The sequence below is a fragment of the Rhineura floridana genome, chromosome 21 (assembly GCF_030035675.1).
Source record: "Rhineura floridana isolate rRhiFlo1 chromosome 21, rRhiFlo1.hap2, whole genome shotgun sequence".
In the NCBI taxonomy this organism is placed as follows: domain Eukaryota; kingdom Metazoa; phylum Chordata; class Lepidosauria; order Squamata; family Rhineuridae; genus Rhineura; species Rhineura floridana.
Window position 1 is genome coordinate 11,872,724 of NC_084500.1, and position 27,805 is coordinate 11,900,528.

The 27,805-nt window shown below is 43.4% G+C and overlaps 1 protein-coding gene across 31 annotated transcripts in view; it reads left to right on the forward strand.

The window, feature by feature from the left end:
• Positions 1-27,805, forward strand: part of MSI2 (musashi RNA binding protein 2) — a 600,705-nt gene that overhangs the window by 92,685 nt on the left and 480,215 nt on the right. Inside the window, exon 1 of one of the 31 annotated variants that reach the window (XM_061605215.1) lies at positions 21,077-21,175. The exons of 29 other annotated variants lie outside the window; for them this stretch is intronic. In XM_061605215.1, the coding sequence (XP_061461199.1) occupies positions 21,092-21,175 (84 nt within the window). In that variant the 5' untranslated portion in view covers positions 21,077-21,091. Of the gene's footprint in view, positions 1-21,076; positions 21,176-21,747; positions 21,799-27,805 lie in introns of those variants that run through there. One more of the 31 variants, XM_061605218.1, reaches the window with a different exon arrangement.

Genomic DNA, 27,805 nt, shown 5'->3' on the forward strand with positions numbered 1-27,805 from the left:
GGCATCTCTGCTCAGTTCATGAATTTAATTTCCATAACAGAACTGAGCCTGCAGTTCTTACACACAGAAGTATACCCCCCCCCGGTTCTTCTTAGTTTAACAGCCTTGGAAAATAATACTGGAGATTTTTGCCCCTTGCCACTCTGTCAAATAACCCTGAGATCTACCAGGCGATCCCTCAGTACTTTCTATCCACCCCTGCCATAGAGCACAGTTTTAAAAAAATCAGTGTTAAAGAATCAAGCTAGTATAGGATTCTCTTGTGTCAACTTATTTTTAAGTGTATCGGGGTCCTACGTGCAATTTCCATTAAATAGCACTACATTTATGCACATGTACACAAATAAACTCTGCCTGTGAATTTTTAAAGTTTAATCTTCATAATTTCAGTGTTTTGAATGAATTTGATGGCTCGGATATTTTGATTTTATGGTGTCTTGTTTGCTTGCTATGTATTATATTTGTGTTTCTGGATGGATTGGACAAATAATGATAAAATATTAAAAACTGGGAAACAAATAGTAGATTGGTAATAACTATAGACCACAACATAAAACTGAACCAGGAACAGCCTAGTCAGATAAAAACATCTTTGCCTGTCACCTATCGCCCATAGCATTAGCTGTTAGGCAAGTGGATCTGAAGAGATCATTGCAGAAAGGGGAGAGAAGGCTCTTGCCCTGTTCACCACCAACTTAAATGTCTGCTTGCTTGGGGGCCCTTAGCTTCTGATGATCTTAATGTACAGGCAGGGTCCTCATGTTGGAGCCTGTAGTCCTTTCAGGTCCTATGGCTGCAAGCTGTATAGGGCTTTCAATGTTAAAAATGTGTCAGATTGTGCCTGAAAATGCACAGGAAGTCAGTGAAGCTGTTTCCAAACTAGCAAGATACGGTGCGACCAACATATTCTGGTCAGTAATACAGCTGCTGTATTCTGAACATCTACACAGCATGTCTTGAGTTTCCCTGTGTGAGTCTTTCAAACCTTCCTCATTTTAGCCTATCACCTTGAACTGCAGCCTTGCAGTGTCCTTGATGTTCCGCTGCGTGTATTCTTCAAGAATTGCCTGCATCTCGTATCTAGTTGCTGCTAGAAACCGTTGTGGGGGCCTTGCCAAGCGAAGGAGTGGGAAGCTCTGGCCACTTCAGGCTGACCTTACTCTTTCATGAGAGTCAACAAGTTCCAGGAAAAGTAATGCTGAGAATGTCCCTATTTCTTAGCGCAGATGCATCTTTGGCTCTGTGGAACGTACAGCCTAGCTCCCTTCAGTTTGCTTGCTTTTGACAAAAGGCAATCCTGACTAATACAGAAACCTATAGCTTACAATAAAACATTGCTTACTGGATTTTTTTTAAATAATAAAAAAGAGTTTAAATAAACATTTAAAGTGTTGTTATCCCATTCTGCAGCCAAGAAAGGCTCCTAGAGCAGCTTTCAGATCTCAGCAGTAAGACAATCCCTGCCCTCAGGCTTACAATCTAAAAGACATGACACAAAAGGAAAAGGGATGGAAGGTCCACAAGTTCAGCCAGAAGTTGCAGGTACTTCAGTATTGCTGATGGAGAAGCTTTGAGGTTCCCCCTCCTCCCCCTCCTCCCCCTCCTCCCCCTCCTCCCCTATAGCTGAATCCAACATTCTCATCCCTCAGAATCCAAAGGCCTGAGTCTGAAATAAAAATGTTTATATATCTAAAAGCCATACAAGCCACACTAGGGTGTAGTTTGTAGGGATGAAATTTTTTGCCTGTTCAGCAGAGCATGAAAGACCGCTCATACATCTGGCTAGATATTAGAGGAACATTTATTTATTTAAAAGCTTTTATATTTTTAACATTTTAAAAATCTCTAAGTGATCATTGTTGCTCGTCTGTAAAAGTCAAGGTCTTGCGGCAAGCAGCACCTCACTCACAAATTTGGGTAATAAAAGCAGTTTAAAAAGTAGTTAAGGTGTTGGACTAGGACCTTGGGAGACCAGGGTTCGAATCCCCACGCAGCCATGGAGCTCACTGGGTGACCTTGGGCCAGTCCCTGCCTCTCAACCTCCGAGGGAGGCAATGGGAAACCCCCTCGGAATACCCCTTACCGTGAAAACCCTCTTCGTAGGGCCGCCATAAGTCAGAATTGACTTGAAGGCGGTCCATAATCGTAATAAAAAGAAAAGCAGCCTCTGGAGGCCGTGACTTTGAGCAGAGGAATGCCATGGGGAAGGGCTGCTTCTCTTCTTCTCCCCCCCCCCCATGCGAGGTTATGGGTGGGTATTAACTATAATAAAGCTCTGTTTCTGGTCTGCTTCAGGTTATAGCTACCTGAGGCTGCTTTTCATGTATAATAAAATCACCAGGCTTTATTGCACATATTTGCAGCTAATATGTACTTTTGACCTTCAGGTGTTGACCCCAAACTTTAACAGGGAAAAGAGGGGCATACATTCTAAAATAGTAGATGAGCTACTTATTGATTACTGCCCTGCTTTGGATTACCGCAATGCACTTTATATTGGGCTGCTCTTGGGCCTGGTCTGGAAGCTCCAGCCGATGCAGAATGCAGCGGCTAGACTGCTGATGGGGGCAGGTGGTCGACAGCATGTGACACTAAAACATCTGCACTGGCTAACCATATCCTACTGGGCCAGGTTCAAGCCCTGAACAGCGTGGGTCTAGGATACCTTAATATCTTCCTGAGCCCTTGTATCCCAGTCAGATCATTGAGATCATCCAAAGGAGTGCTGTTAGTTGTCCAGAGTTGTTGCAGAGGCCCAGCTGTCCTCAACCAGAAGTTGGGCATTTATTGTCGCCGGTCCCCTTCTGTGGAACACTCTTCCAGCAGAGATTCAGCAGGCATCCTTGTTTCGACTTTCAGGCATTTCTTGAAGACTTTTTTTTCTTTTGCAGTTGTAGGGCTGTATCAGTTGTTTAGACTTTTCTTGAGTAGCCCGAAATATTGACAATAGTCCAATTTAATGATTTTTAATAATTGTTCCATATTGCTTTTAAAGGTTTTTCTAATGATGCTGTAGCAACCCTGATGATTTGTGAGAAGGTGATATATAAATACTTCTATAAATAAATGGTGGACAGTTGCCAACATCGGGCCACAGGGGGGCAAAATGCTGTAAACATGCAGCTCAGATAAAACAAAATGGCAGCTCATAAAGGAGGCCAGTTTTGGTAATTAGACAGTTGCATACATGGCCAGTCTGTCTGGGAGGTGATACCAGCGGGAACAAATAAGCTGTGACTAAATCTTGAACTAAGGCTCAGCCAGTACTTGACAGCCAGCATGGTATTCCAGCTGTAGCACTGGACTTAGACTGGAGTTTATTAGATTTATATCCTGCCCTTCCTCCCAGCAGGAGCCCAGAGTTCAAATCCATGCTCACCTGCAAAGTTTACTGGGTGTCCTTCAGCCAACTTGTCTCTTCCCCCCCCCCCCGTCTAACGTAGCTCACTGTGTTGGAAATGGCCGTCAATCGGTGGTAGACCATCTGCTTTGCAGGTTCAGTCCCAAGTGGCATCTCCAGGTAGGACTGGTAGAGATGCTTTGTCTGAAATGTCAGAGAGCCGCTGCTAGTCAGTGTAGACAATATGGAGCTTGATGGACCAGTGAATGGTCTGCCTCGATATAAGGCAACTTCCTCTGTTGTTGTGAGGTTAAAGGCTGGGGTGGGGGTGGGGAACTGTGCCTGCCAGCCAGAGCTATTTGGAGGAAGGGCAGGATCAAAATAAATAAAACAAAACATGTTGTGGATACCAGGGGTCGGCCCCAGCAAAATAGCAATGCCTCTGAGCATGTACAGAGTGCTTTGCTCATCACCAACATGGTTGTGATGAAGGGGCTGCAGTTTCCAGAGCATTGCCCTATCATTCACAGCTCATTTCTGTTTTGAGCACATCCTTGACATCTACCTTTTACAGGAGGGCCACACTGGGGAGGGAATAGAAAGTGAGCTAGTCTCTTTTTCTCCCTCTTCCCTAGTCTGTAAAACAGACGACCAGAGACTACCCATTCTAATCTTTGGGTGGGCAACTGTAGGGTCCACCTGCTAGTCCTCAGGGCTGGATTTGGCCCTGGCCCAATGGCTGATGCCTAACAGATGCTGATGCCAGTGCCATTTCTCTTAACTGGACAGCTGCTGCATGTATTTTGTATTCTGAATAATCTGTCATTTACATTAATGCATGTTGCAGGAATCTGCATTTCTCTTTCTCACTTTTATACAGGCTTTGTACCCTGGGATGGGGACTTTGCTTGCCCGAGTGAGCTCCTTTTACACAGGCAAGATCAAAGGAACCTTTGCTCTTTCGTAATGTTCTTAAAACTGTTTGGCAGGTGCAACTCCTCTTGTTGTGGGTGTCTTGTTTTTATATTTGCTTCGATGGAACCTAAAAGGGAGAAGGAAAAAAAAGTAGGAAGAAGCTGATAACATCGTAACACCTGCTCATTTGTACCTTTTGGCTCCATCTGAGTGGGAATAATTGGAAATGGAGGCAGTTAAATGCCCTTGAAGTGGGAACAGGCTGAGGGCAGGCACATGGAAAGATAAAACTCCTGAATCCTGAAGCCACGAGAAAACATAAATTTCTGCATGTTGCTGTTTTTGCCTATGAATCTCAAGCGATAGGACCACAGGGAGCTGCCTTATATTGAGTCAGACCATTGGTCCATCTAGCTCAGTATTGTCTACACTGACTGGCAGAGGCTTGCCAAGGTTTCAGACAGGATATTCCCAGCTCTACCTGGAGACGCTGTTGGGGATTGAACCTGGAACCTTCTGCATGCAAGGCAGATACTCTGTCACTGAGCTATGCCCCCCCATATCCCTCTGTCTCTGGCTTCCTCCCCACATCGAGGCCCACATGGCTGTTATAGCACAAAAAGCAGAATCCTGTGACACCTTAAGGGTAGCAAATTAATTACGGCATAAGCTTTCATGGGCTAGCCCTGTTACAGGGGAGGCTTGCCTTCTTCATAAATATGTGGTGGTAGCCCCACCATGGTAAAATACAGGACTTGGGAGAGCACATGCTTTGCGTGCAGAGGGTTCCAGGTTCACTCTGCTGCATGGCCAACCGGAAGATCTCAAGTAGCAGGGCTAAAAGGAGACCTGTGCCCTGAAATCTTGGAGAGCTGTTGCCGGTCGGAGCAGACAGCGCTAGAGCCAGGTGGACCAGTGGGTCTCACTTGGTATAAGGCAATTTCCTGTGCTTCACATTCTACTGTATCTGGACTGTGCCACTTTCTGGGCTGTTGGAGATGGAGGGCTTGCATGAAGACTTCCTGTTTTATTTATTTGCTTGCTTGCTTGCACATGGAGAATTATTTCCCCCCATGTGCTAGTTTTCTACATGTAAGTATCTTTCCCCCTACCCAGATCGAGGAACACTGTAATGTGCTATCCGCCACCTGTGCACTCAAGGGGTTCAGCCAAGAAACACTTTTACCATATGATGAACAGCTGCCTAGGTCTGCATGCAGAAGGTCCCTGGTATCTCCAGCTAAAGGATCTCCAGTGGCAGAGCTGGAAAAGGCCTCTGCCTCAAAACCTGGAGAACAGCTGTCTGTCAGAGTAGACAAGTAGTCTTCAAACTTTCCAGACCCTAGACGGGTGGTCTTCAACCCAAGCATGCATTTGGGGAGCCATTTCTCAATATCCCCCCAATATATATGTGTAGTAGTGAGTCCTACTTGAAGACCTGTGGAGTAGTCCAGCCTTCTCCAGTCAGGTATCCTTTAGATCACTCTTCTTCAACTACGGGTCTCCAGATGTTGTTGGACTACAACTCCCATCATCCCTGACTGTTGACCCTGCTGGCTAGGGCTGATGGGAGCTGGGGTCCAACCACATTTGGAGGACCACGGTTTAGTCACCAACTGTCCTAGACAATCAGGAAGCAAGGCTGGAGGCCAACCAGGGTTTCAGAAGTGCATTGCAGGCTGGTGAAAGATGCTGTCTGGAGTCCAACAATAGCTGGAGGGCTATGTATGTTTTCCATTCCTGCTCTACGCACATTGGCCGGTCTGTTCTCACCAAGAAGAGAGTGACATGTAGCCTTTCTTTTGCCCTGCTGAAAGGTGTTTTCTTCCTTTTTTCTTTCTTTTCGTTGGAGCCTCATCTAGATCTGCCCATTCGGAGCAGTGAGACTGGCTTGGCTAGTTCCCATTCCCTCCTGCATAATAAATCTGATACTAAAATTAGTGCTGGTCTCCCTAGGCCATAATTCTTTGCTGAGATTATGGGGAATTGTGTGTCCCAGTGATTTATAGTTTTTCCTGTGTCTGGATTCCCCCCGCCCCCTGCTGTCCTTTTACCTTGAGTCCTCAGGTTCCAGTCTTGCTTTCTTTTGCAGTCTTTCCATTCTTTGCCCTTACCCCTTGCCCATCTAGCTCCTCTTGTTTGGGGAAACACTTTAGCCATCTTCTGTATTTTTTGCCTGTTTAAGCCTCTGTCACTGCAGGCAGATGGGTTCCTTGGGAGCTCTTCTGAAGGTTTTGTAATTGAGTCTTTTACTACGGCGACAGGATATTATTAACCTTCACTAAAGCAATTTATTTCATACTCCTTTGTGGGGCTAAGCTCTCTCTCTCCCCCCCCCATTTCCTTTCCTCAAGAAGATATGTACGTGGAAAAAGGTTTCACAAAAGGGAATAACCGGGCCTGAAGCATTAAACTCTCTGTATGTGCATGTTTTTAAATTTGCACAGAGGAAAAAAGGTGTCTCCTGTCTGTTTTTAAAACAATCCTCGTTTGTCCCTTAAAAATGTTTTTAATGTTTGTTTGCTTGAGGGGAATAATACTAAAAGCAACCCTTTTGACTATAAGTACCTCGTAAAAGAAAGGGGGTGTTCCCATTTCATTTGATGTTTTAATATCCCCTGCCACTTTAAGCATATAGCATCTTGTTTTCATCTCCTCAGTTGCTTTTAAACCTGACTTGGGGAGGGGGCGAGCCAGAGTGTGGTCCATTGGATAGCACAGAGAGAGAAACATGGGTGACCTTGTTTCAACTCCTAGCCCACTTTGGACTGGGTGGGTGGCCTCCAGCTGGCGATTCTCTTGTCAGTATTCGCTCCCCCTTTCTGCAAAACTCCAGTCGGTATCTTAAACTGACTGGGAGCTTGCAGAGAATAAATAATAAATATAAATAAATTTAATTTCTGTGTCGCCTATCTGGCCAATGGCCACTCTAGGCGACGTACAAAATCATTAAAATACAATTAATAAAATACAGTGATACAATATAAAACAGTGTAAAATCAATAAATCTGCAACAACAGTATTAAAAGAGGGCAGGAGGCATTACAGTTATAGCAGTTAACCCTCCCCAGAAAGAAGCATTCTTTTAATGCAAAAATGCTGTAGGAATTCCTAATAATGAATGGAAGGTTCATGAAACTTGAAGGTGGGTGTCTTTGGTGAAAAGGGTTGGGAGGGGGCTTTTCTTCTTTTTTAATGTTACCCTCCTGCGTGCCCCCCCAGTCATTCAGGGACGCTATTGCAGATGGGAGGGAGCAGTTCCCTACCATGTTTCAGGCTATCCCTACGGAGCAGCAGTGTCTCCGGCTAACTCTTGTTCCATGCACTGCCTGTTCCAAATGAGCCTGTCTACTAGCCATACATGCCAAAGGCCCAAATTCTTGTGGGCAGATGTATGTGTGCGGTAGGCCTTTGGAGATAAAACTGCTATGTTTCAGGCTATGAAGCTGCTCAACATCTATTTATCTGTTTTAATTTGTTTCCTTTCTGAATCACTTTCTGTAAAGCAACTCAAAGCACTTCCACAATACGATAAAAAACAGACAAAACAATTCTATAGATAAAAATAATTAAAACCATTGCATATACAAAAACAATGGTATACTGAAAAAAAAAAGAATTACATAATTAAGAAGAATTGCATGTATTAAAAATGTTGAATTCAGATACTGGCTGGGATTAAAAACAACCACCACCCTCCAACAGACGTTGAAAAGGCTAAGTAGTGATGGTTCCTGTCTAATATCTAATAGGGAGGGAGTTCCAAAGGGTAGGTGCCATCACATTAAAGGCCCTGTCCCGATGTCATGTGTAACAGATCTCCTGATAGAATGATATCTGCAGGATGCCCTCTTCTGCAGAAGACAGTGATTGGTTGGGCATATAAGGGATGAGACAATCTTTTATCAGACCATTGGTCCAACATCCCTTAGCAGTGGTTCTTAACCTTTTTTTCTTGGTCACAGACCCCAAGCCCATCTGTGAATCCCCTAGTGAGCCATGGACCACATGTTAAGAACCCTTGCCTTAGAGTCATTCCTGACTGGAGATGACAGGGGTTGTACCTAGAACCTTCAGGGCTCTGCCACCGAGCGATGGGCCTTCTGAAGTTTTGCCTCTCAGAACTGTAATCACAACAAATGTACAGTTCTAATCTTGAATGTATCCAAGAGTGGACTTCTGAACCATTCATTTATAAATGGGGATGAAATGGGAGTTGGGGGTTTGGACCATCTGGGGAAACAGGTCTGGTCCTTTATCTCCTTCCACCTGCCTCACCCCCCATGTAGGTGTCTTACATTCACCCACCTGTGTGGACACTTGCATGTAGGAACTGGGCCTTACTCTCCAGTGGGCTGACTGAAGGGATCTTGCTGTTTTAGATCTGCCCTGTGATGTGAATGTGGTTTGTAACTCAGGAGTTGGAATAATTATTGTGGTTTCTTGAAAACGCAAACTTAAGTCACAGCAAGAAAAGCTGTAAATGCTCGCAGTGCTACATTTGAGAAGGATCTTGGGATTGTTGTTGATCACAAGCTGAATATGAGCCAACAGTGTGATGTGGCTGCAAAAAAGGCAAATGCTATTTTAGGCTGCATTAACAGAAGTATAGTTTCCAAATCGTGTGAAGTATTGGTTCCCCTCTATTTGGCACTGGTTAGGCCTCGTCTTGAGTACTGTGTCCTGTTCCGGACACCACATTTTAAGAAGGGTGCAGACAAACTGGAACAGGTTCAGAGGAGGGCAACGAGGATGATCAAGGGACTGGAAACAAAAGCCCTATGAGGTGAGACTGAAAGAACTGGGCATGTTTAGCCTTGAGAAGGGAAGACTGAGGGGAGATAGGAGAGAACTCTTCAAGTACTTGAAAAGTTGTCACACAGAGGAGGGCCAGGATCTCTTATCGATGGCCCCAGAGTGCAGGACATGGAATAATGGGCTCAAGTGACAGGAAGCCAGATTTCAACCAAACATTAGGAAAAACATCCTAAGTGTTAGAGTGGTATGAGAATGGAACCAATTACTTAGGGAGGTGGTGGGCTGTCTAAGACTGGTGGCATTCAAGAGGCAGCTGAACAGCCATCTGTTGGGTATGCTTTAATATGGATTCCTGCATTGAGCAGGGGGTTGGACTTGATGGCCTTATAGGCTCCTTCCAACTCTAGGATTCTATGAAATGAATGCAAAGAATTTAAAGTTTTAGAAACATGAGGCCTATCCTGTGTGTGTTTACGTGGAAGTAATTCCCTCTTAGTTCAGTGTGGCTTGCCCGTAAGTAAGTGTGCATAGGATTGCGGCCTCACAAGGTGGTTGAGGCAGTTTTTTCTCTCTCATTCAACCCAACTTGTAATTTCACCATGATCTGGAGGGTGGTGGCAGGAAAATGTTTTTTGGGGGTGGGGTGAGAATAGGGCACAGAAAGAGCAAAATGCAGAGGCAGGGGGAACAACCTTGGTCTGACATGTTAGATTTCTGAAAAAGAAGTACTGGTATGTTTCACTTTAATGCTCTCATCCTAAATATATTTCTTCTATAGTAAGCCCTATTGGTTTTGATGGAGTTAACATTTTGAGGAAAGATGTTTAGGGTTGCAGCTTTATTTTAATTACAAGTGCACAATTCAGTTCTAATTTTTTATGTGAAAAGTGCCTTTCTTAGTTCAAGTATCCAAAAGGCAAGCTACAAGTCTGGGGGGTAAGCACTTCCCTCCTCCCTTATCTGTATTGCATGTAGCTCCAGACCTTTTCCCCTTGCCGTTTTCGATTTATTCTATGCCCCCCCTTCCCTCAGTACATTGACGGAACCTTGGATGAGATTCCAACTTCTGCGAAAGAGAATTCACGTGCTGTAATGGGCATGTTAAGTGAATTTGGACAGATATGTACTAATTGGGCAGAGCTTGGAAAAGTTACTTTTTTGAACTACAACTCCCATCAGCCCTAGCCAGCGTGGCCACTGGATTGGGCTGATGGGAGTTGTAGTTCAAAAAAGTAACTTTTCCAAGCTCTGTAATTGGGATATTTTAGTGTGCAGTTCCTTGATCAAGGAAGGAAATATTCCTTGTGCTTATTTTCTCCTTTGAAAATGTGTGTGTATGCACTGTTTAAAGATGTTTTTGGAATTGCTTATATGCCGTAATGTTTCTTACGGTCTCTAAAGCACTTGTTTGATGCATTAGCTGCGTCCGTAGCTGGTCTCTTGGCCTCTCAACAACAATACCGTGTTGTAGCTGCAAGATGAAAACTGAAAATGGCTCCTTTTAAAAACGTACCTTAATGTGTTAGAGTTGCCAGATGAAATACTTCTCAATTAAGGGACATTACGGAGCACAGTGTACCATATCTAGCTGTATAGGTAGTCTGAAATACAAAATGTTTTGTTGCCCTAACTCAGTTACATTTTCTACCCTGTCCACTCCTGATTAATTCCAGTGTTGTTTTTATATCCCAGTCTAATCTTTCAGCAGATTTTTTGAATATATATATATTTCTTTACATGTACTGTTCAGTTCCTAGCATAATTTAGACCCTGGCACTTACTGCAAAGGTAGCTGTTCTGAGATAACTTGCTGTTTAAAGTAACTAGCATTGATGTTTTTTCCTCCCTTAAGCAAATTGGTAGCTCTCATGGTTCTTGAGAGGAGAGTGGGACATGTGGACAGTATCCGAAGCTTCACAAACCCAAGAACGCTTAGATCATGTACTTCTGAGTAGATAGGAATAGGATTATGCTGTAAACGCCATTGAGTTAAATGGGACCTGCTCCTATGAAATTGCATATAGAGTTTGTTGCATAGGGAACTTTGTTCCCTCCCCTTCATGGGGTGCTATTTCCTGTGCTGTGTTGCATTCAAACCGTACACACCCATCCTTGCTGCTTGTTCCTCACTCTTCATGCCTGAACCTTGAAAACAGAGTTAATTATACAAAAGAGATACATGGAAATGTAATCACAGTTTACAATTCTGAGTTCAGAATTCATGTTTTGTTTTAGTAAGTATGCAAAATAAAGTATGTCTGTACCTTCCCAGCCCCCCATCCTGAAAAGCAAGTGCCTAAAGGGTTGTAGTACAGTACTTTGTGTAAATAAATAACTGGTCATTTAATATCTCAAGCCAGGAATTATGGTGCACGTGCAAGAGATAGTGCAATGCCACTGCAATTACTCTGATGTTTACTGTTGCTGTGATTCAGTAACCTCCAAGGTCCTTTGCAACATCACCTCCCTAAACCGAACCATTAGGGAATTGCTGAAAAGACAGCTTGCCTTTGAGGAAACATAGCCATCTTCGACAGTGTGCTTGTTTAGAGTTAGAGCCATCGTGTTTGAACAGTCTCCTGAGCTTGCCTGGGAAGCTACCACGGATTCTTTAAGAAGGATCTGTACCTATTGGTAAGCACCTTTCAAGGCACCATATCCACCATTAACAATGCTGGAAGTGCTTTAGGACATATGCCTGGCTCACCATTCTATTGTCCAACAAGCCTGGCCTTCCACTGAGCTGTGTGTGCCCCCCAAAATCCTCTGCAACACCCCAAGATTCATTGACAGATACTGCTATGCAAAACTTACCCTCCAACATTATTTAAAATATTTATAACCTGACTTTCTGCTTGATAGCAAGCCTTCAAGACAGATGACAATCAGATAAGTTTATATATAATAGAAGTTACATTATTTTTAAAGGCATTGGAGACGTGGAGGTGATAGTGGAAAATGTCTGCTCCCCAAGGCTTTAGAAGTTTCTGTTGGTGGGGCTATTCCAGCTGTTGCTTTTAAAAGGTTCTGTGGTGACCCTAGGAGAGAATAACCCTTCTCATCATTTGACGTGTGTTCTGTTGCAACCAAGCTCAGGTTGCGCTAGATGTTGTGGTTGTTGGGATGACAATTATCTCCCCACCTAGGCAGCTAGACAACCTGCAGCTTCTGGCTTCATCAGAGGGGCCTGACGGAGATCTGGTGGGATGATGCCAGAAAACATCCACTCCCCAGTTTTAGAGCAGGGATGGGGAACCGGTGGCCCTCTGGATGTTGTTGAAGTCTTATTAGCCCCAGCTGGCAAGGCCAGGGATGATGGGAGTTGGAGTTCAGCAACATCAGGAAGGCCACCGTTTCTCCACACCTGCCTTGGATGCTTTGGTGGTGATGGTGTGGTGGTTCCACATATGAAAATAGAAGCATGCTTGTAACCCCCCCCCCAAAGTATCAAGAAGGGGACTCTTTTCTGCAAATTATAACTGAATTGTAAGCCAGGCATTAAAATAAAGCTGCAGTCCTAAATATGCTTCCATGAAAGGGTAACTCCATCAAAATCAATAAGATTTCCTTCAGAGGAAATATGCCTAGATGGGAGCATTAACGTGAAACATACTGTTGTTTCTCTTTCAGAAATTTCACAAAACTCCCTCTCCAAAATTTAATTTGCCCTTTTTGTGAACTCCCCACCCCCTCTATTTTTTTTGTAGGGGTCACCATGGGAGTTAGGGGGACCAAATTGTCTTAACTTTTTTTTTGCGGTGATAGGAACATAGGAGGCTGCCTCATATCGACTCAGACCATTGGTCTCTCTAGCTGTGTATTGTCTACCAAGGGCCTTCCCCAACCCTACCTGGAGATGCTGCGGATTGAACCTGGGTCCTTCTGCATGCAAAGCAGATGCTCTGATCGCTGAACTTTGTGGGCATCTATGTCCTTGATGCTCTTTGGCACTTGCTTTTTTAGAAATGTATTTATTTATTTATTGCACTTGTATACCGCCCCATAGCCGAAGCTCTCTGGGCGGTTTACAGCAACCAAAAACTTTAAAACAAATATACAATTTAAAACACATATTTTTAAAAACAATTTAAAACACAATTTAAAACTTTAAAACAATGTCTTTATCAGGCAATCTCCTCCTCCTCCTGTCTAAAATTCTCTAAGGTAACCTTCAAAGGGGAGTGGGGAGGGCATTCAAAGTAATAAAATGGCAACAAATGTTTCCTCTCCTCGTTACTCCTTTTGCTCACAAAACTATTCAGCCTTCCCTGCTTAATTAAAAAAAAAAAGTAAAAGGCAGTCACTGAAAATGAGAAACCTGTCGAGTAAGAAATGGAAATGGACTGCCTTCAAGTCGCTCCCGACTTATGGCGACCCTTTGAATAGGGTTTTCATGGTAAGCGGTATTCAGAGGGAGTTCACCATTGCCTTCCTCTGAGGCTGAGAGGAAGTGACTGGCCCCAGGTCGCCCAGTGAGCTTCATGGCTATGTGGGGATTCGAACCCTGGTCTCCCAGGTTGTAGTCCAACACCTTAACCACGACACTAGAAAGGGGCTCTTATTTGTTTCCACGTAGCTTTTTGTCACCATAGAGATGAAAAGCAGCTCAAAATTGTACTCCCCTCCCCACCCTCACTCCTGTTGCAGTTACAGGGAGCAGCAGCTATACTGAAATGAGTAGGGGCCTTTTATTTTTGGGGGGGACGGGGAGATGGATGCAGCCAGTCACTTTTTAAGTTGTTAGTGGGCATTCAGAGTCAGAAATACACCCCCCTCCCCCCATGCTGCCATAGTGTCATGGTCTCAATACCCTTTTGGGTACTAGAGATTACCTTCTCCACAGCATTAAGAAAAGAGACCTAGGTACCCTCTGTGCTATACATTCAGAGTGGTATCATGCTACTTTAAACAGTTATGGCTTCCCCCAAAGAATCCTGGGAACTGTAGTTTGTCAAGGATGTCCCTCACAGAACTACAATTCCCAGAGTTCCCTGGCAAGAGGGATTGGTTGTTAAACCACTGGGAATTGTAGGTTTGTGAGAGGAATAGGGGGTCTCTTAACTCTCAGCACCCTTAACAAACTAGATTCCCAGATTCTTTGGGGGAAGCCATGACTGTTCCAAGTGGTATAACACTGCTTTAAATATATAGTACAGGTGGGGGCGTTGTTGAGCTCCTCCCTTTTCGGTTTCTATACGTAGCAGTTTGTAATTTGTTTGCAATGTGGGCTTCCAACAAATAAAAGCTCTCATGACTTTACAGTGGAACAAGCTAATGTGGTGTCAAGAGGACTGGACCCAAATTCACCAGAGAGATGTTAAATAAGCATGCAGATGTTCAGAGCAAGGGGTCTTGGTTGTGAGGACAGGGATCAATAGGTAGGCAGGCTTATCAGGTAATAGCTATTGGAGCCTGGGTCTAGGATCTCATTTTCTCTCAATTTAGTCATCGTGGCCAAACCACTGACTTGGGCAGTGGATCCTACGCTTCTTCCCCCCCCCCCGGACCACTTTAATATTGCCGAGGGGCTTGGCGGACCACTTTATGATGTCGTAGAAATTCTAATGTTCTGTGCTAGATGCTGTATGATTTTTAACTGTATTTTAATTGCTGCTTTTGTTTCTTATTTGATATTGTACTACAATTGGCATTTCATTGAATTCAAGTTGTAATACAATAAAATGCTATAGAAAAAATAAAAATACAATTAAAAATAAGTATGTGTCTTTCATCCAAACATGCTGCAGACCACCTGAATGAAGCTCGCGGACCCCTGAATTAGGATTTGGCGGGATACCTGAATTGTGACCCTTGCTTTTATCTTGGGATGGTAGTGGTGTTGGATAGAAAACAGAAGCAGGGAAACAACTCCAAACCAAGGTTTGGCAGCTGTTAGTTTGGGCTTTCATGCTGTGATTTATGTTCTAATCCAGGGATGGGGAACCTGTGCCCTCCAGATTTCAACTCCCATACACTTCTCCAATGTTTGGAGATGCATCTGGAGGGCCACAGATTTCCTCAACCTTTTAAGCTATGGTTAGCACAAACCATGGTTTGTCATGATGTCTGAATTGAGCTAGTGACTCTGTTTCTAATGTTTGTAAGAAGCAATATTCAGATCAAAATACTTCTCTGACTTCCTGATGGATTAAAAAAAAGCTTAACTGCTTTTTAAAATAAGTGGGTTGGACTTGTGTGTGTGCGCGTATGTGTGCAGTAATGCTTCTGGAAGTGAATGGATTAGCAAACTATAAATATAAAATGTGTGCTAAAATTCCTGTAATAATTTCAAAGAGGCAGCCACACAGAATGAAAACGATTTTCCCGTTGCACAAGGAAAAGGTGTACACAGTTCTGGCTGGTTGCTGTGTTTGTGTCCATCCACATTTTCAGTTAGAACTGTTTCTCTCTCTCTACCCCCCAACAAAGTGATTCTTAACATGTTTTTGTTCCATTTTTGGTTCCCTAGTGTGATTAGGATTGTGGCCTAGGAAGAATGAGTCAATAGTCACACATGCCTTGGTCCATTTAAAGCCAGCGCCAGGTTTGATGGTGCCCTGGGCAAGATAGCACCTGTTAGTCCCTTGGCACCTCCCCGCCAAACTTAACTTGGCAGCAGAGACTGGTGGGGGGAGGTGGCTGAGAGGAGCACGTGTGGGGGAACCTTTGGGCTCTCCTGAAGTTACTGAACTGCAATTCCCGTCAGCTCCAGCAAGCATGGCCAATGGCCGGGGACGCTGGGAGTTGTAATTCAGCAACATCTGGAGGTCAAAAGATTCCCCCACACCTGCTACAGAGTGATGCTGCGCTTGGAGTAGGACCCTGAGGTTGTTGTGGAAGAATTAAAATGGCAATAGCTTCAGGTGCTCAGTCTGACCTCTATTTTTTTTTTAATTTAAAGGTGTGCTGACATCAGCTGCACTCTTGGGTCCAAATTTGGCCTGAGGGTGCCAAGTGCAGATGCCATGCTTGCAACAGCTTGTATTTGCAAACTCAACACTATTCCTGTCCTGTATTGTGTATGATGACTTAATGGCTCCCCCCCCCCTTTGGTGAACTCTTTTTTTTTTTGAGAGGGCCTTGTTGTTCCTAGCCTTCTTAGCTTTACAAAGAGCTGGCTGAGAGTCTCAAAATACCTGCTTTTCAAACCTCTTTTCAGCCATCTACTGGGCAGCCTCTTAAAGCCTCCCCTTCCTGATCTTTGGCATTGGAATGATCTGCTGGTCTACCTGACAGGCCTGTTGCGCATCATCTCAGCAACTGCTACATCAATGGCTTTTGAATGCTTGGAATGTGCTATTATGTCAGTGCTAGTCTGTGTCTGAGTTTTCAGCAGGGTAGTTTCGTCCTTTATCTTAGGTTACCTTTATACTGCTCATATAGAATATATTGAACTTTTTTTAAAAAAAATAGCACATGAATTTTATTGAGAGCTGTTAAGAATTATGTGAAGTACATTCATGGTAGAAATTAAGGAAATAAAACAAATCAAGATGAATTAAAATAATTGCTTGCTTGCTGTATTTATATTGTGATGGGTAGTGGCTTTGAACAGTAAAAAAGTTTCATTCATTCATTTGATAAATCAAGAAGGAATTTCCTTTTTGCTGTCAAAGAGGTGTTTAGTGCCTTCTCCCATGGGGAAAAATTGGGATACTCTTCCCTCGCACTCCAATAAGGCTTGTGTGGTAGAAACGGGATCGAATGGATCCTGCGTTGGTGGAAAATTGAAATTCTTCAACTCCTGTTTTGGAAAGGTGGAGTCTTTGCTTTCTCCCTTGCTTTGGAAACGGGCTCTGCCTCTTTGTAGTGTTTGCCCTTCTCTTTTTTCCTTGAGTGTAGCTAATTAGGCCTGCTGGCCTAAATCAGTGTTTCTGGGAACTATCGATTTGCTAATTGCTGATAATCAAGTCTTTGCTGCCCGCCTCACACTGAGAGGGCTCTTGTTTTCTGCTGTTCTGCTAAGAATTAAGGGAGAATTTGCCAGTTTTGTGGTCTCCGAAGGGGAGGGGGGGAGAGATAGCATTTTCTTCCCCTTTAAAGCTCTCATTTCTTTGAGGTAGCAACTGCTACATTTTTTGGCCTCCATCAAAAAGGGGCTATTATACCAGCCGACCTTTCCCGCCAAAATGAAAGGCAAGGCTTGAAAGTTGAGACTCTTGGGGAGGGAGGGAAAGAGTGAGATGACTTAAAAATTCCTTAGGGTCTGTCTCAGGTTTGTATCAGTTTTGGACTAGCCAGGCAATATGTTCTCATTATTTTAAAATTCTTTTGCAAGGACCCCCCCTGCTTAATATAAAGGTTCAGTCTGGTAATAATATCTAGCATTAGTGCTATGCTTTGAGGGTGTCAAAAGTGTTTCACACACAACAACCCTGTAACGAGGCTGCTGCTATTATTATTATAATCATAATCATGTAAGGAGGTTGTCATCGTCATTGTCAATAATATTAATAATACCCTCATATTGCATACAGGAATCTGAGTCTGAAAGGTCATCCTCAGCAAAATCTGGTATGTGGAAACTAGTCCCACTGTATTCAGTGGGGCTTTCTCCCAGGGAAGGTTGGCTAGGATTGTGGTCTTTCCGAATTCATGGCAAAGACAACATTTGAACTTTTCAGGGGACCTGGCTGTGCTGTTTGCAGTAAACAGCACCTTTTTGGGTGCAAACAGCCACCAGATAAGAGGCAATGTTCAGTAGAAAAGCTCCAATCTGGGACAGAAGTGCATTGTGGATCAGGGCCTGATTCTGTGTTTTCTCCAAAATAAAAGCGGCCAGGTTGTACATACTTGCTTAAGCATGTGACAAATGTATTTTGGCCCTCAATTTCTCTGCCTTCCTTGTACTTAATTTTATATGCAATATATTTATTTATTTATTTATTTTATTTATTTATTTATTTTATTTATTTATTAAATTTCTATAGCCGAAGCTTTCTGGGCGGTGTACAACAACCAAACATTAAAAATACAATAAGCCACATATAAACAAATTTAAAAACTTTTAAAACTTTAAAATTATAAAAATTCTCCAGAAGAATCAGGACAGTTTTCAACACATACTAAAATGCTAAAATGCCTGGGAAAAGAGGAAAGTTTTAACCTGGTGCTGAAAAGATAGTAATGTTGGCGCCAGGCGTACCTCATCAGGGAGATTGTTCCATAATTCGGGGGCCACCACTGAGAAGGCCCTTTTTCTTGTTGCCACCCTCCGAGCTTCCCTATGGGTAGGTACCCGGAGGAGGGTCTTCGAGGTAGAGCGTAGTGTACGGGTAGGTTCATATCGGGGAAGGCGTTCCCCCAGGTATTGTGGTCCCGCGCCGTATAAGGCTTTATAGGTTAAAACCAGCAATTTGAACCTGGCCTGGAAACATATAGGCAGCCAATGCAAGCGAGCCAGGATCAGTGTTATATGATCGGAACGCCTAGTCCCTGTTATCAATCTGGCCGCTGCATTTTGTACAAGCTGCAGTTTCCGGAATGTGGAATCGTCTCTCCACTGAAACAAGGCAGGTGCCACTCTATTACATTTTCAGGAGGCACCAAAACCTCATTCATTTATACAGGTTTTTGTTGGTCCCAGATACAAGGCCATTGAGAAATTGTCCGGCTTACTGTTTGTTGTGTTCTTTTACTATATTTGTATCTCATCCTGGAATTCTTATGAAGAATACCAGAGCTGCTTAGCGTGGTTATATAACTGTCTTGAGAGATATACACTGGCTAAGTTCACACATAACACTCAGCCAGAGGTTGCCAACTGTTTTGGGCCAGTTGGAATTTAACTGCTGTGGGTGCCACTCACAAAATGGGGAAATGGGGGCTGCGGGGGTGTGGCATGACATAAAATGGCAGCTGAGGGGGCATGAAGGAGAGGCCAAGCCAATGGAAACAGGAACTGAGCAGGAAGAGCAAACAGTCTCTCATACATTGTGGATTTATGAGAAAATATTTACGGAGACTTTGGCAAAGGAGACTGGAGATACTAGTGGGCACAGTGGCTTCCATGGGCAACTCCTTTGCTAAGCCATGGTTTGGCAATATGTGCATGAACAGGAAGGGACCTAAGCAAAGCCTTGGGTTCTTGCACTCCCTGTTACTTTCTAATTCATTTCAAAACCAGCCACCTTCAAACCACGAGTTATGAAGCTGGCCTGTTTAACTAACCAGAGCTTGTTCTAAACCACAATCTCCATGTGTATGACACGACAAGCCAGGATTAGTGAACTGAAACCTAAGTGACCTCCTTCTCCCAGGAGAGAGGAACGTATGCGCCTTTGCTCAGGCTCCTTTCTGCCTGTGCATATAACACCAAATCATGGTTTATTGTTACATGCACACCAGGTTACATGCACACCAGGGCAATGCCTGTATTTCTGTAGGAAGAGCACTGAAGTAGGTTTAACAGGCTGACTGCCTGACAGTCACCATTTAAAAATGTGCATCATTTCTTTTTAATTCGTGCATGTGATTACAATATGATGTGGAGAGAGATAGGTAGGTTTTGGGATAAGTTTTAAAATGTTAGATATATAACCTGCTAATGAGTTGCAGGACAGGAGTGGAGTTGTATTCCACTGGGAGCCGGCCTTATGCTTGGAATTGGTTGCTAGCCACACTGCCACTTTAAAACAAAGCAGGAGGAACAGATGATCACTGGGCAGCTTAGGTTACATAATCTCTTTCAGGTTTGGCATTGAGGCTTCCTGAAGCAATGGAGGCGTAGACATTTTATCCTATCCGGTGCCAGCGTTTTCCAATCTAGCCCATAACACTTCTGACCTTGCTGATTTAAAAAAAACACGCGCACGTGCCCATACACACACACAACTTTTCTTTCTGAGATCTGTTCTTGATGTACTGAGTTAAGGGACAGCTAGTTTCTTGTTTGGATGTGTTTATGGATATATTTGCGTGTGTGTGAGTTGCAATCCAGCTTGAAAATCTTCATTTAGCATATATAGACAACGGTGAATTCACCGGTGCTGTTTTGTTCTGTTGCCATATAAGCATTTTATAGAAAGGGGAGAGAAGGGCTTTCTGAGAGAGAAGTGTGCCTTTTTTATTTGTGAGGGTTTTTTCCTTCTTCCAAAAGCTTCCTGCTATTCCTCACATGCGCATGGCTGTGTTGGAAGCAGAGATTCTGCTTGGAGGAGGCAGGGGAAGAGCTGTTGCTGAAAACATCCTTTGGATTTCAAATCCTGTTTTTTGAAACAGTTGTTGTGGTGCCAGTGGAGCAGCACTGAGAAACCGTCCCTCTGACCCTTGGTATGACTCTGCCATTGTTGGCAGGTGCGGCAGAAATAGAACATCCTGGGTCCCTCCCCCCTTGCAGGCCAGAGAATTAACAGCTGCTTTTGAGTCCTGCGAAATTTGGGAACTTCAAAGTTGAAAGGGAGCACTTGCTAAGCCTTTCAACTTCTGGAAATGCTCGTATTTGTGTTTTTTGAGGATCTGTAGGGGTTTTTTAAATACATGTGCAGGAATGGAGAAAATCTGGAAGGTTTAAGAGGCAAAGGAGAGGGTGGCAGCTTAATTAGCACAAACAGAAATCCTTTCTGAACTGGAGGTCCCATGACTAGCTTACATTTTTAGTTGCATGATGCAGTAAACATAATTTGCATATACTCATATTGCATCCCATGAATACGACACTTGTAACAGTAATGCTACAGTATTCTTAGAAGGGGGTGAGCTTAGCTGCTTAAAATGTGAAGAAGATCCCCCTCAATATTTGAGAATTACATTTTTCAATCATGATATTAGGGTTTTTGTTGTTTAAGTTTCCATTCATATTTTTTAAGTCTGTGTCTGCAAATGGGCTAGAAATGTACATTAAAGCGAAAAAGCCAGTGCTGGAACTGAAGGGGTCTGGAGTCAGGAAAGTTGGGAGAGCACTTACTGAAACTCTATCTCTTCCCAATTTCATCCCCCCTCCCCCAGCCTTCTGAAAGCAGTAACTCAGGGAGCCAGGCCCTCTGTAAGCTCCCATGTAATTTGAACACTGGACCGGAAGGCATTCAAACTGGTGGGCAGACTTGCAGGTTCACTGTTGTCTGTGCTCCTGTTAGCCAAATGTGCCTAACTTGTCACCTGTATGTCTGCGGTATGGGAGGAAATGGTGTACCAACAGTTTACCCAGTCACCTGTGTGATCCATGTGAGTGTCTTATTTTGCCACAATTGCCTGTATTTGGAAGGCACTGCCATTTGATTTTTACATGCAGCGAAGCAGCAGGAAGTCCAGAATTAGATGCCAGCATCTTGTGGCCAAGTAGTTCTCTGCTGATCTGACTCCTCTACTGTGCCAGCTTGTAACCTGCTGCTCTATCTAGTAGCTTGTTTATGCACAGTTTTTAAAAATTTCTGATCTCACTACTGTTTGCTTCTTTTAAAAATTAAGCTGTAACTGGATCAAAGGAATAAGTTGCAAAAAAAGAAAAGAAAAGAAAAAAATCTTTCTGTCTAATGCACAAGGATTCCCCCTGACCCCTTAAGTTACAGTTTTGGATAGGACTTGATACTTCTACCCTCAAACTCCACCTCCCAAATTGGGGCAGCATAGGGCCAGAGTGTGAGCTGAAAGCACTTGGGACCTTCCTTGTTGGCGCTCTGTGCTCATTCAGCACACCTGCTCCTTCTGAGCCACACTGCACCTGGGGCACATCCTGTGCTGATCCTCCTGTTCATCTACGTGGCAGGGAATTGTTTACAGACAGCATGATCCATGTGGGAGAAGGACCGAGGATGGCACACACAATCTTGTGCAATATCACACCTTCTGTGAGTGTATGTGAGCATGTGCGTGCGTGCGCTTTTAATGTAGAACCTATATATCTGATTTTGCGCAATGCTCTCATGTTTGCATGCCCTTCTGTTTTTCTTTCACGAGGCACATATGTCTGAGGCTGTATTATGAATGTAATGCTGTGCATATAGGACAAAGCTTGTTTACCTGTGGGGCATCCCTCATACCATGTCAAGATCCAGTGTGGTATAGTAGTTAGAGTGTCGGAGTGGGACCTGAGAGACCAGTGTTCAAATCCCCATTCAGCCATGAAGCTCACTGGATGAACCTTGGGCCAGTCACTATGTCTCAGCCTAACCTACCTCACAGGGTTGTTATGAGGATAAGATCAGGTGGGGTAGAACCATGTTTGTATGCTGCCTTGAGCTCCTTGGAGGAAAGATGGAGTATAAATATAATAAATAAATAAATACCATGTATCTTGTTTAAATAGTGGTGCTTTCTCTGTGCATGCTGTGTCAGCATACCAGGGACTATGGCAATGGCAGGTGCTGTGCTGTCATGCTAATATTTTGCTACACTCAGTAGTTAGATAAGCTTGTGGAGGAGGAGTGGTTTATTAGCCATGATATTCAGGTCCCCGAATATAATTTGATGTGGAACAATTGGAGAGGGCGATTTTCTTAATGCCTTGCTTGTGGGCTTCCCAGAAGCAGGCCTCTTATGTTTGACTTGGGCCGTGGCTTTCAAACTTTTTTGGTTTGCGGTGCACTGTAAAACATATAAACATTTTCTGGCGCACTTCGTGTACAAAATTAAAAATATATTAATATATTTTAAAGTTTTGAATAAAAATAACTTAAACTATAGAAAACTATTACTTACCCTATACAAATGGGTTTCTTCTCATTTTTAAAATATACTTTCATAATATTTGAGGCACACCTAGCCACCTCTTAGGGCACACCAGTGTGCCTGGGCGCACCGTTTGAGAATCACTGGACTTGGGCCTGAGAGGTGGTGGAGCATCACCTTTTTCTCCTGGACAGCTCCTTGATTTGAATGTGATCAAAGCAAACTTTCCAGGACTTAACAGCATAAAAGACTGTTTGTGCGTCCCATGGATAGGGTGTGACAAATATGATTCACCACTTATGCAGCGCCAAAAAGAAGGAAAATCATTATCACTGGTAGGTCTGTTAGCTCAAAACAGTCTTCAAGAGATGCCTGAAAGTTAGAAGCGAAGGGACCTGCCAAACCTCTGCTGGAAGAGTGTTCCACAGCAGGGGACTGGCAACAGTGAATGCCCGTCTTCCAGTTTAGGTCAGTCGGGTCTTTCTTTAAACCAGACTCGGACAGCACTTCAAATGAACTACTAGTCATGATGATGATTATGATGATTTATTAAATTTATATCCTGCCCTATCTCCCAGAAGGATCCCAGGGCATCAAACAAAAACACTAAAAGCATATTTAAAACAAAACATATTTAAAACATCTTCAAAAATAAGTCTTTAAAACAGCTTTTTTAAAAAAAATCTAAAAACAATTCCAGCACAGATGCAGACTGGGATAAGGTCTCTACTTAAAAGTCTTGCTGAAAGAGGAAGGTCTTCAGTAGGATCCAAAAAAATAACAGAGGTGGCGCCGGTCTAATATGTAAGGGGAAGGAATTCCACAAGGGGTAGGTGCCACGACACTAAAGGTCTGCTTCCTATGTTGTGTGAAACAGACCTCCTAATGAGGTGGTATCTGCAGGAGGCCCTCACTCGCAGAGCGCAGTGATTGACTGGCTATATAAGGGGTAGGACGATCTTTCAGATATCCTGGTTGAAGCTATATAGGGCTGTATGATGACTATATTACCTCCAGTACCAAAGGCAATAGGGCTCTGAATACCAGTCAATGGGAATCACTGAGGAGGTGAGGGGAGAGGGCAATTGCACTCATGTCCTCCTTGTGGGCTTCCCTTTGGGGCATCCAGTTGGCCGCTGTGAGAATAAGATGCTGGACTAGATGGGCCTTTAGAATGATCTAGCGGGGCTTTATTTACATTCTTAGCAGACGAAAGGAAACCACACTCAGCCCAACTGAGGAAGCTGTGTGTGCTATCTAGGCACGGCTGGTGACATTGTAGGAAGAAGCTGAGGGTAAGATCTTTTGTTTCAGTAATAGGCAGGTGTTTGGGGTTTCTGAGTGTTAAAAACAGGCCCAATTCTCTGAGTTCAGGTTCTACTTTTGTCTAATCTAGTCCTAATGAGTTATTGGTTTGTCCTGGATCCAGCAAGATTCACAGGATCTCTCCCTCCAGAGGAGGAAACCTAACTCATTGTTACTTTGGGGAGGTACTCTTTGTTGGGAGCATTAATTAAATGCGAGGCCTCCTAAAGTTAACTCAGAAGCATATCGCTTCAGCTGGGTGCAGGTCTCACTCAAGATCAAGGCTAATCATAGCTATATGCTGGAAGACCCCAAAAGTTAGTGAACATGGGTTCCTAGTTTACTGACTGCAGCTGTCTATAGCAGTGGTTCCCAACCTTTTTTGGTATGGCGACCCACAAGTCCAGATTTACTTGGTGTGGTGAGCCATCAATTTATTGTCCCATGAATTTTGGACCTTGGGTCTTCAGCAGCCATTGGTTTCATGCATTTTAACTGAAAGTTTGCCTTTTTGTAACTGTTACCATCCAAGTAAAAATTTATGTAACACCCCTATTAATGTGGGATTGGTTGAGATATGTATAATATTTGCAAAGTTATTCACATTTTTGTTTGCTATAATATGCCAACAAAACAAAACATTGCAAGAGATATTCATCATACCAGTTAAGGATTGCAAGCAATAATTATTTTGGGTTTTCTTATAAACCCAGCAATCCACGTGCCACAAGCTTCACGACCCACAGATTGGGAAACACTGGCCTAACCCTTTTCCAGACATAACATTTGTTGTCTGGTGAGCTGCTTACAAGTGATATAGTTTTGCATTGATCCTACCACACTGAAAAGCTCTGAGCAGTGGGGTAAGTGAGGGTTGTACGGACCCACCCTCCTTGTATGTTGGAAGGTCTCCTAATACTAATAAAGCCCAAGTAATAAATAACCTGGAGATTAATAGCCACCTATTGTAGCAAATTGTATTTGATTTAATGCACATTTAATTAAACCACTTGCCCCTGTATGTATAAACATAAGGCTTTTTAAAACTAGTAGAGATACCCTTCTCTCTGCAGCACAACAGCTTCTAATTCCTTAATAGGATTTTAATGAAATAAGCATGCTACACAGCCTTTAGCATATTCAAGAGGGGGAGAAAGATGTATGGCTTCCCTGTGAACATAATGCCACTTTTGAGTCGATGCATGCCATAACAAAGTCCGATTTAATATTTTGCTGCTAGTTATGCCCTCTCTGGAGCATTGTGTAATGGCAGCTTCGATAAAACAGCTTGCTTTATCGTGTTGTGTTCCTGGCTGTCCCATCTGTGCAGTGTTGAGACTTAAAGGCAGAGTTAGCTATGGAAAATCAAATCAAGAGGGCGCAAGAATTCTAATATTTGTGTGGCATTGACCTTAGGGGGTTGGAGAGAGGGGCATCTTAAATAGGAATTGTCCTGGAAAAGAGTCTTGATCTCTTACTGGGAGGGTCAACTCTCCTCATGTGTTGCAACCCCTTCCCCTGAAATACCCCCTTTGCACAGCAGTTGGGTTGGAAAACAGCCTTCTATGGGCTCCAATAGAAGGCTGTTTTCAAGACTAAATGTTGCATGGGAGGGGCATTTTTGGCAGAGGGCAGTTGCAGTGTATGGGGTGGGTTTACCCTTCCCTCCCTGGTTGTGACCACCCCTGAAAATACCCACCATGTGGCATTTAAGCTTGAAAGGAGTCTACCGCTGGCTCCCAATATGAGGCTGTTTTCAAGCCTAACAACTACATGGGGTGGAGATGCTGTGGGCTGAATGGAGAGGCCCCCATGGGCCACATGTGGCCTGCAGGCTGTCAGTTCTGCTCCAGAGGAAAGACTGATATAGAAATATTTGGTGCTATCAGGCCAAGAAAACAAAACAATAACATTCAAGTGTCTGAAATAGGGCAGTTGTCTGATTAAGCAGACTAATAGTGGGAGGTGTAGTCAGTAAATTAAGAAACTTAAATTTGTGTAGATGTGTGAGTAAAACCAGTAGTTTGAAGCAAAAGGCATACTTTGGTTTTTTAATGGTACACAAATATTACACGAGACACCATCTTAAAAGACACATTCTCTCTTCTGCCTCATGCTGGTGTGAGAAAATCTGCTGCCCAATTAATCAGGGTCATCTTCTTAGTCTGTCAAAAGTTTTTTTTAATCAAATATCTAACTGATCAATCAATTTTTAAATATGGCAGCCCTACCCACAAATGTTCCTTTAAACTAGTAACCCTCATAACTTCTGTTCTGCCAATGATGATATTATTTCTGTAGCGTTGGAGACAAAGAGGGGGAACCTGGTGCCCTCCAGATCTTTTCAGTGTACTCGGAGCTTTCCAGTATGGTAGGATTAATGCAGTCAGTTGCTGGACTACAACTATTGCCACCCTTGACAATTGGCCCTGCTGTCTGGGGCTGGTGGGAGTTGGAGTCCAACAGCATCTGGAGGGCTACAAGTTACCCATCCCTGATTTAAGATGTACAAAAATTGAAAAGAGGGCTGCAGGTTCACAATTTGATAGGCATAAAGATAGGTGGAGGAACAAATCTCTTTCTTGAAGGGGGAAACGCAAAATATCTTAACTTGGTAGAACAATTATTTAAAAGTGTGGTTTCAGATTATGATTAAAAATGCAGCGAGGTGAGGCAGATGCATATATATATGTTCACTGTTCTAGATTCACTGTTCTATTGATATATATATATATAAAAGACAGTTTTGAAAGCAACAAACAGAACTTCACTCAAGCTTGCTCTGGATCCCTATAAGGATTCCGTTAATCACCTAAAAATATATATGAACATAATTGTGATTAACCAAAGAGAGGTTTTTATTATATTAACAAAACGTTTCAGCTTCCGCCTTCATCAGCTGCCAACCTACAAATGCTGTTACCAAGGTGGCAGTTATAGAGCTTTGAGGATGGAATGCTCAGAGGGGCTTCATTTGCAGAAGCTAAGTACTGGTGGTACTGTCCTCCAGGTTCAGGCCATGTGGTGCCAATGTGTCCAGAGAGTAAATCCAAAAGTTCTCCCCTTTAGTCAGTGCTGCTGGATCTGCTGACATCTCTATCGCTGTAATGGAAAAGTCCAACAGGCTGTGACCCTTGAAGTTAAAATGCTTTGCAACTGGTTGCTCCCCTTTTTTTGGTCAAAATTGCCAACTTGTGGTTCCTGAAGTGCGTGCGTAGATCAGTTGTGGTCTTTGTTATGTATTGAATATGACATCCTGGTCTTTTGCACTCGATGATGTAAACTATATTGCAGGACCTGGAGGTGATGTTCTGTTTGATGTAATATGTCCTGCCTGTCCTAGTGCTTGTAAAAGTAGCTGTCTCCCTGAGGTACACACAGGTGGTACAGCGTTTGGAGTGACAAGGATGAGACCCTGGATTGGTGATAGGTGGCTTAAGCACAGCTCTCACCAACAGTCTGCGCAGATTAGGAGGTTGGTGAAATGCTACAACAGGAGGCCTGCTGATGGCTCTAGCAAGATGTTCAGAGTTTGCCAGCAATGGGTAGCTCTCCCTGATTGCTCGGTGATAGGAGATGCTGGATGTAAATCTACCACAAATGGAATCCATTGCCCTCTGCTCTTTGACACCTCAGTATGATATATATATGAATGAGAGAGAGAATATGAATATCGGTAGAGCAGTGAATCTTCTATTTGCAAAGTAAGAAGGTGCCAGTAGAGTGAAAACTATGTGCAGAGTGGGAAGGAAGAAGTGAAGAATGTAATCATATAAAGACAGATTTTGGATTGATGGAGAGTAGGTATCTGATGCTCCAAAGTCAGCTTTTATGTTTTGCAAGAGAACTGGTTTGGTAAAGCAGGTCCAACTAGTGTTTCAC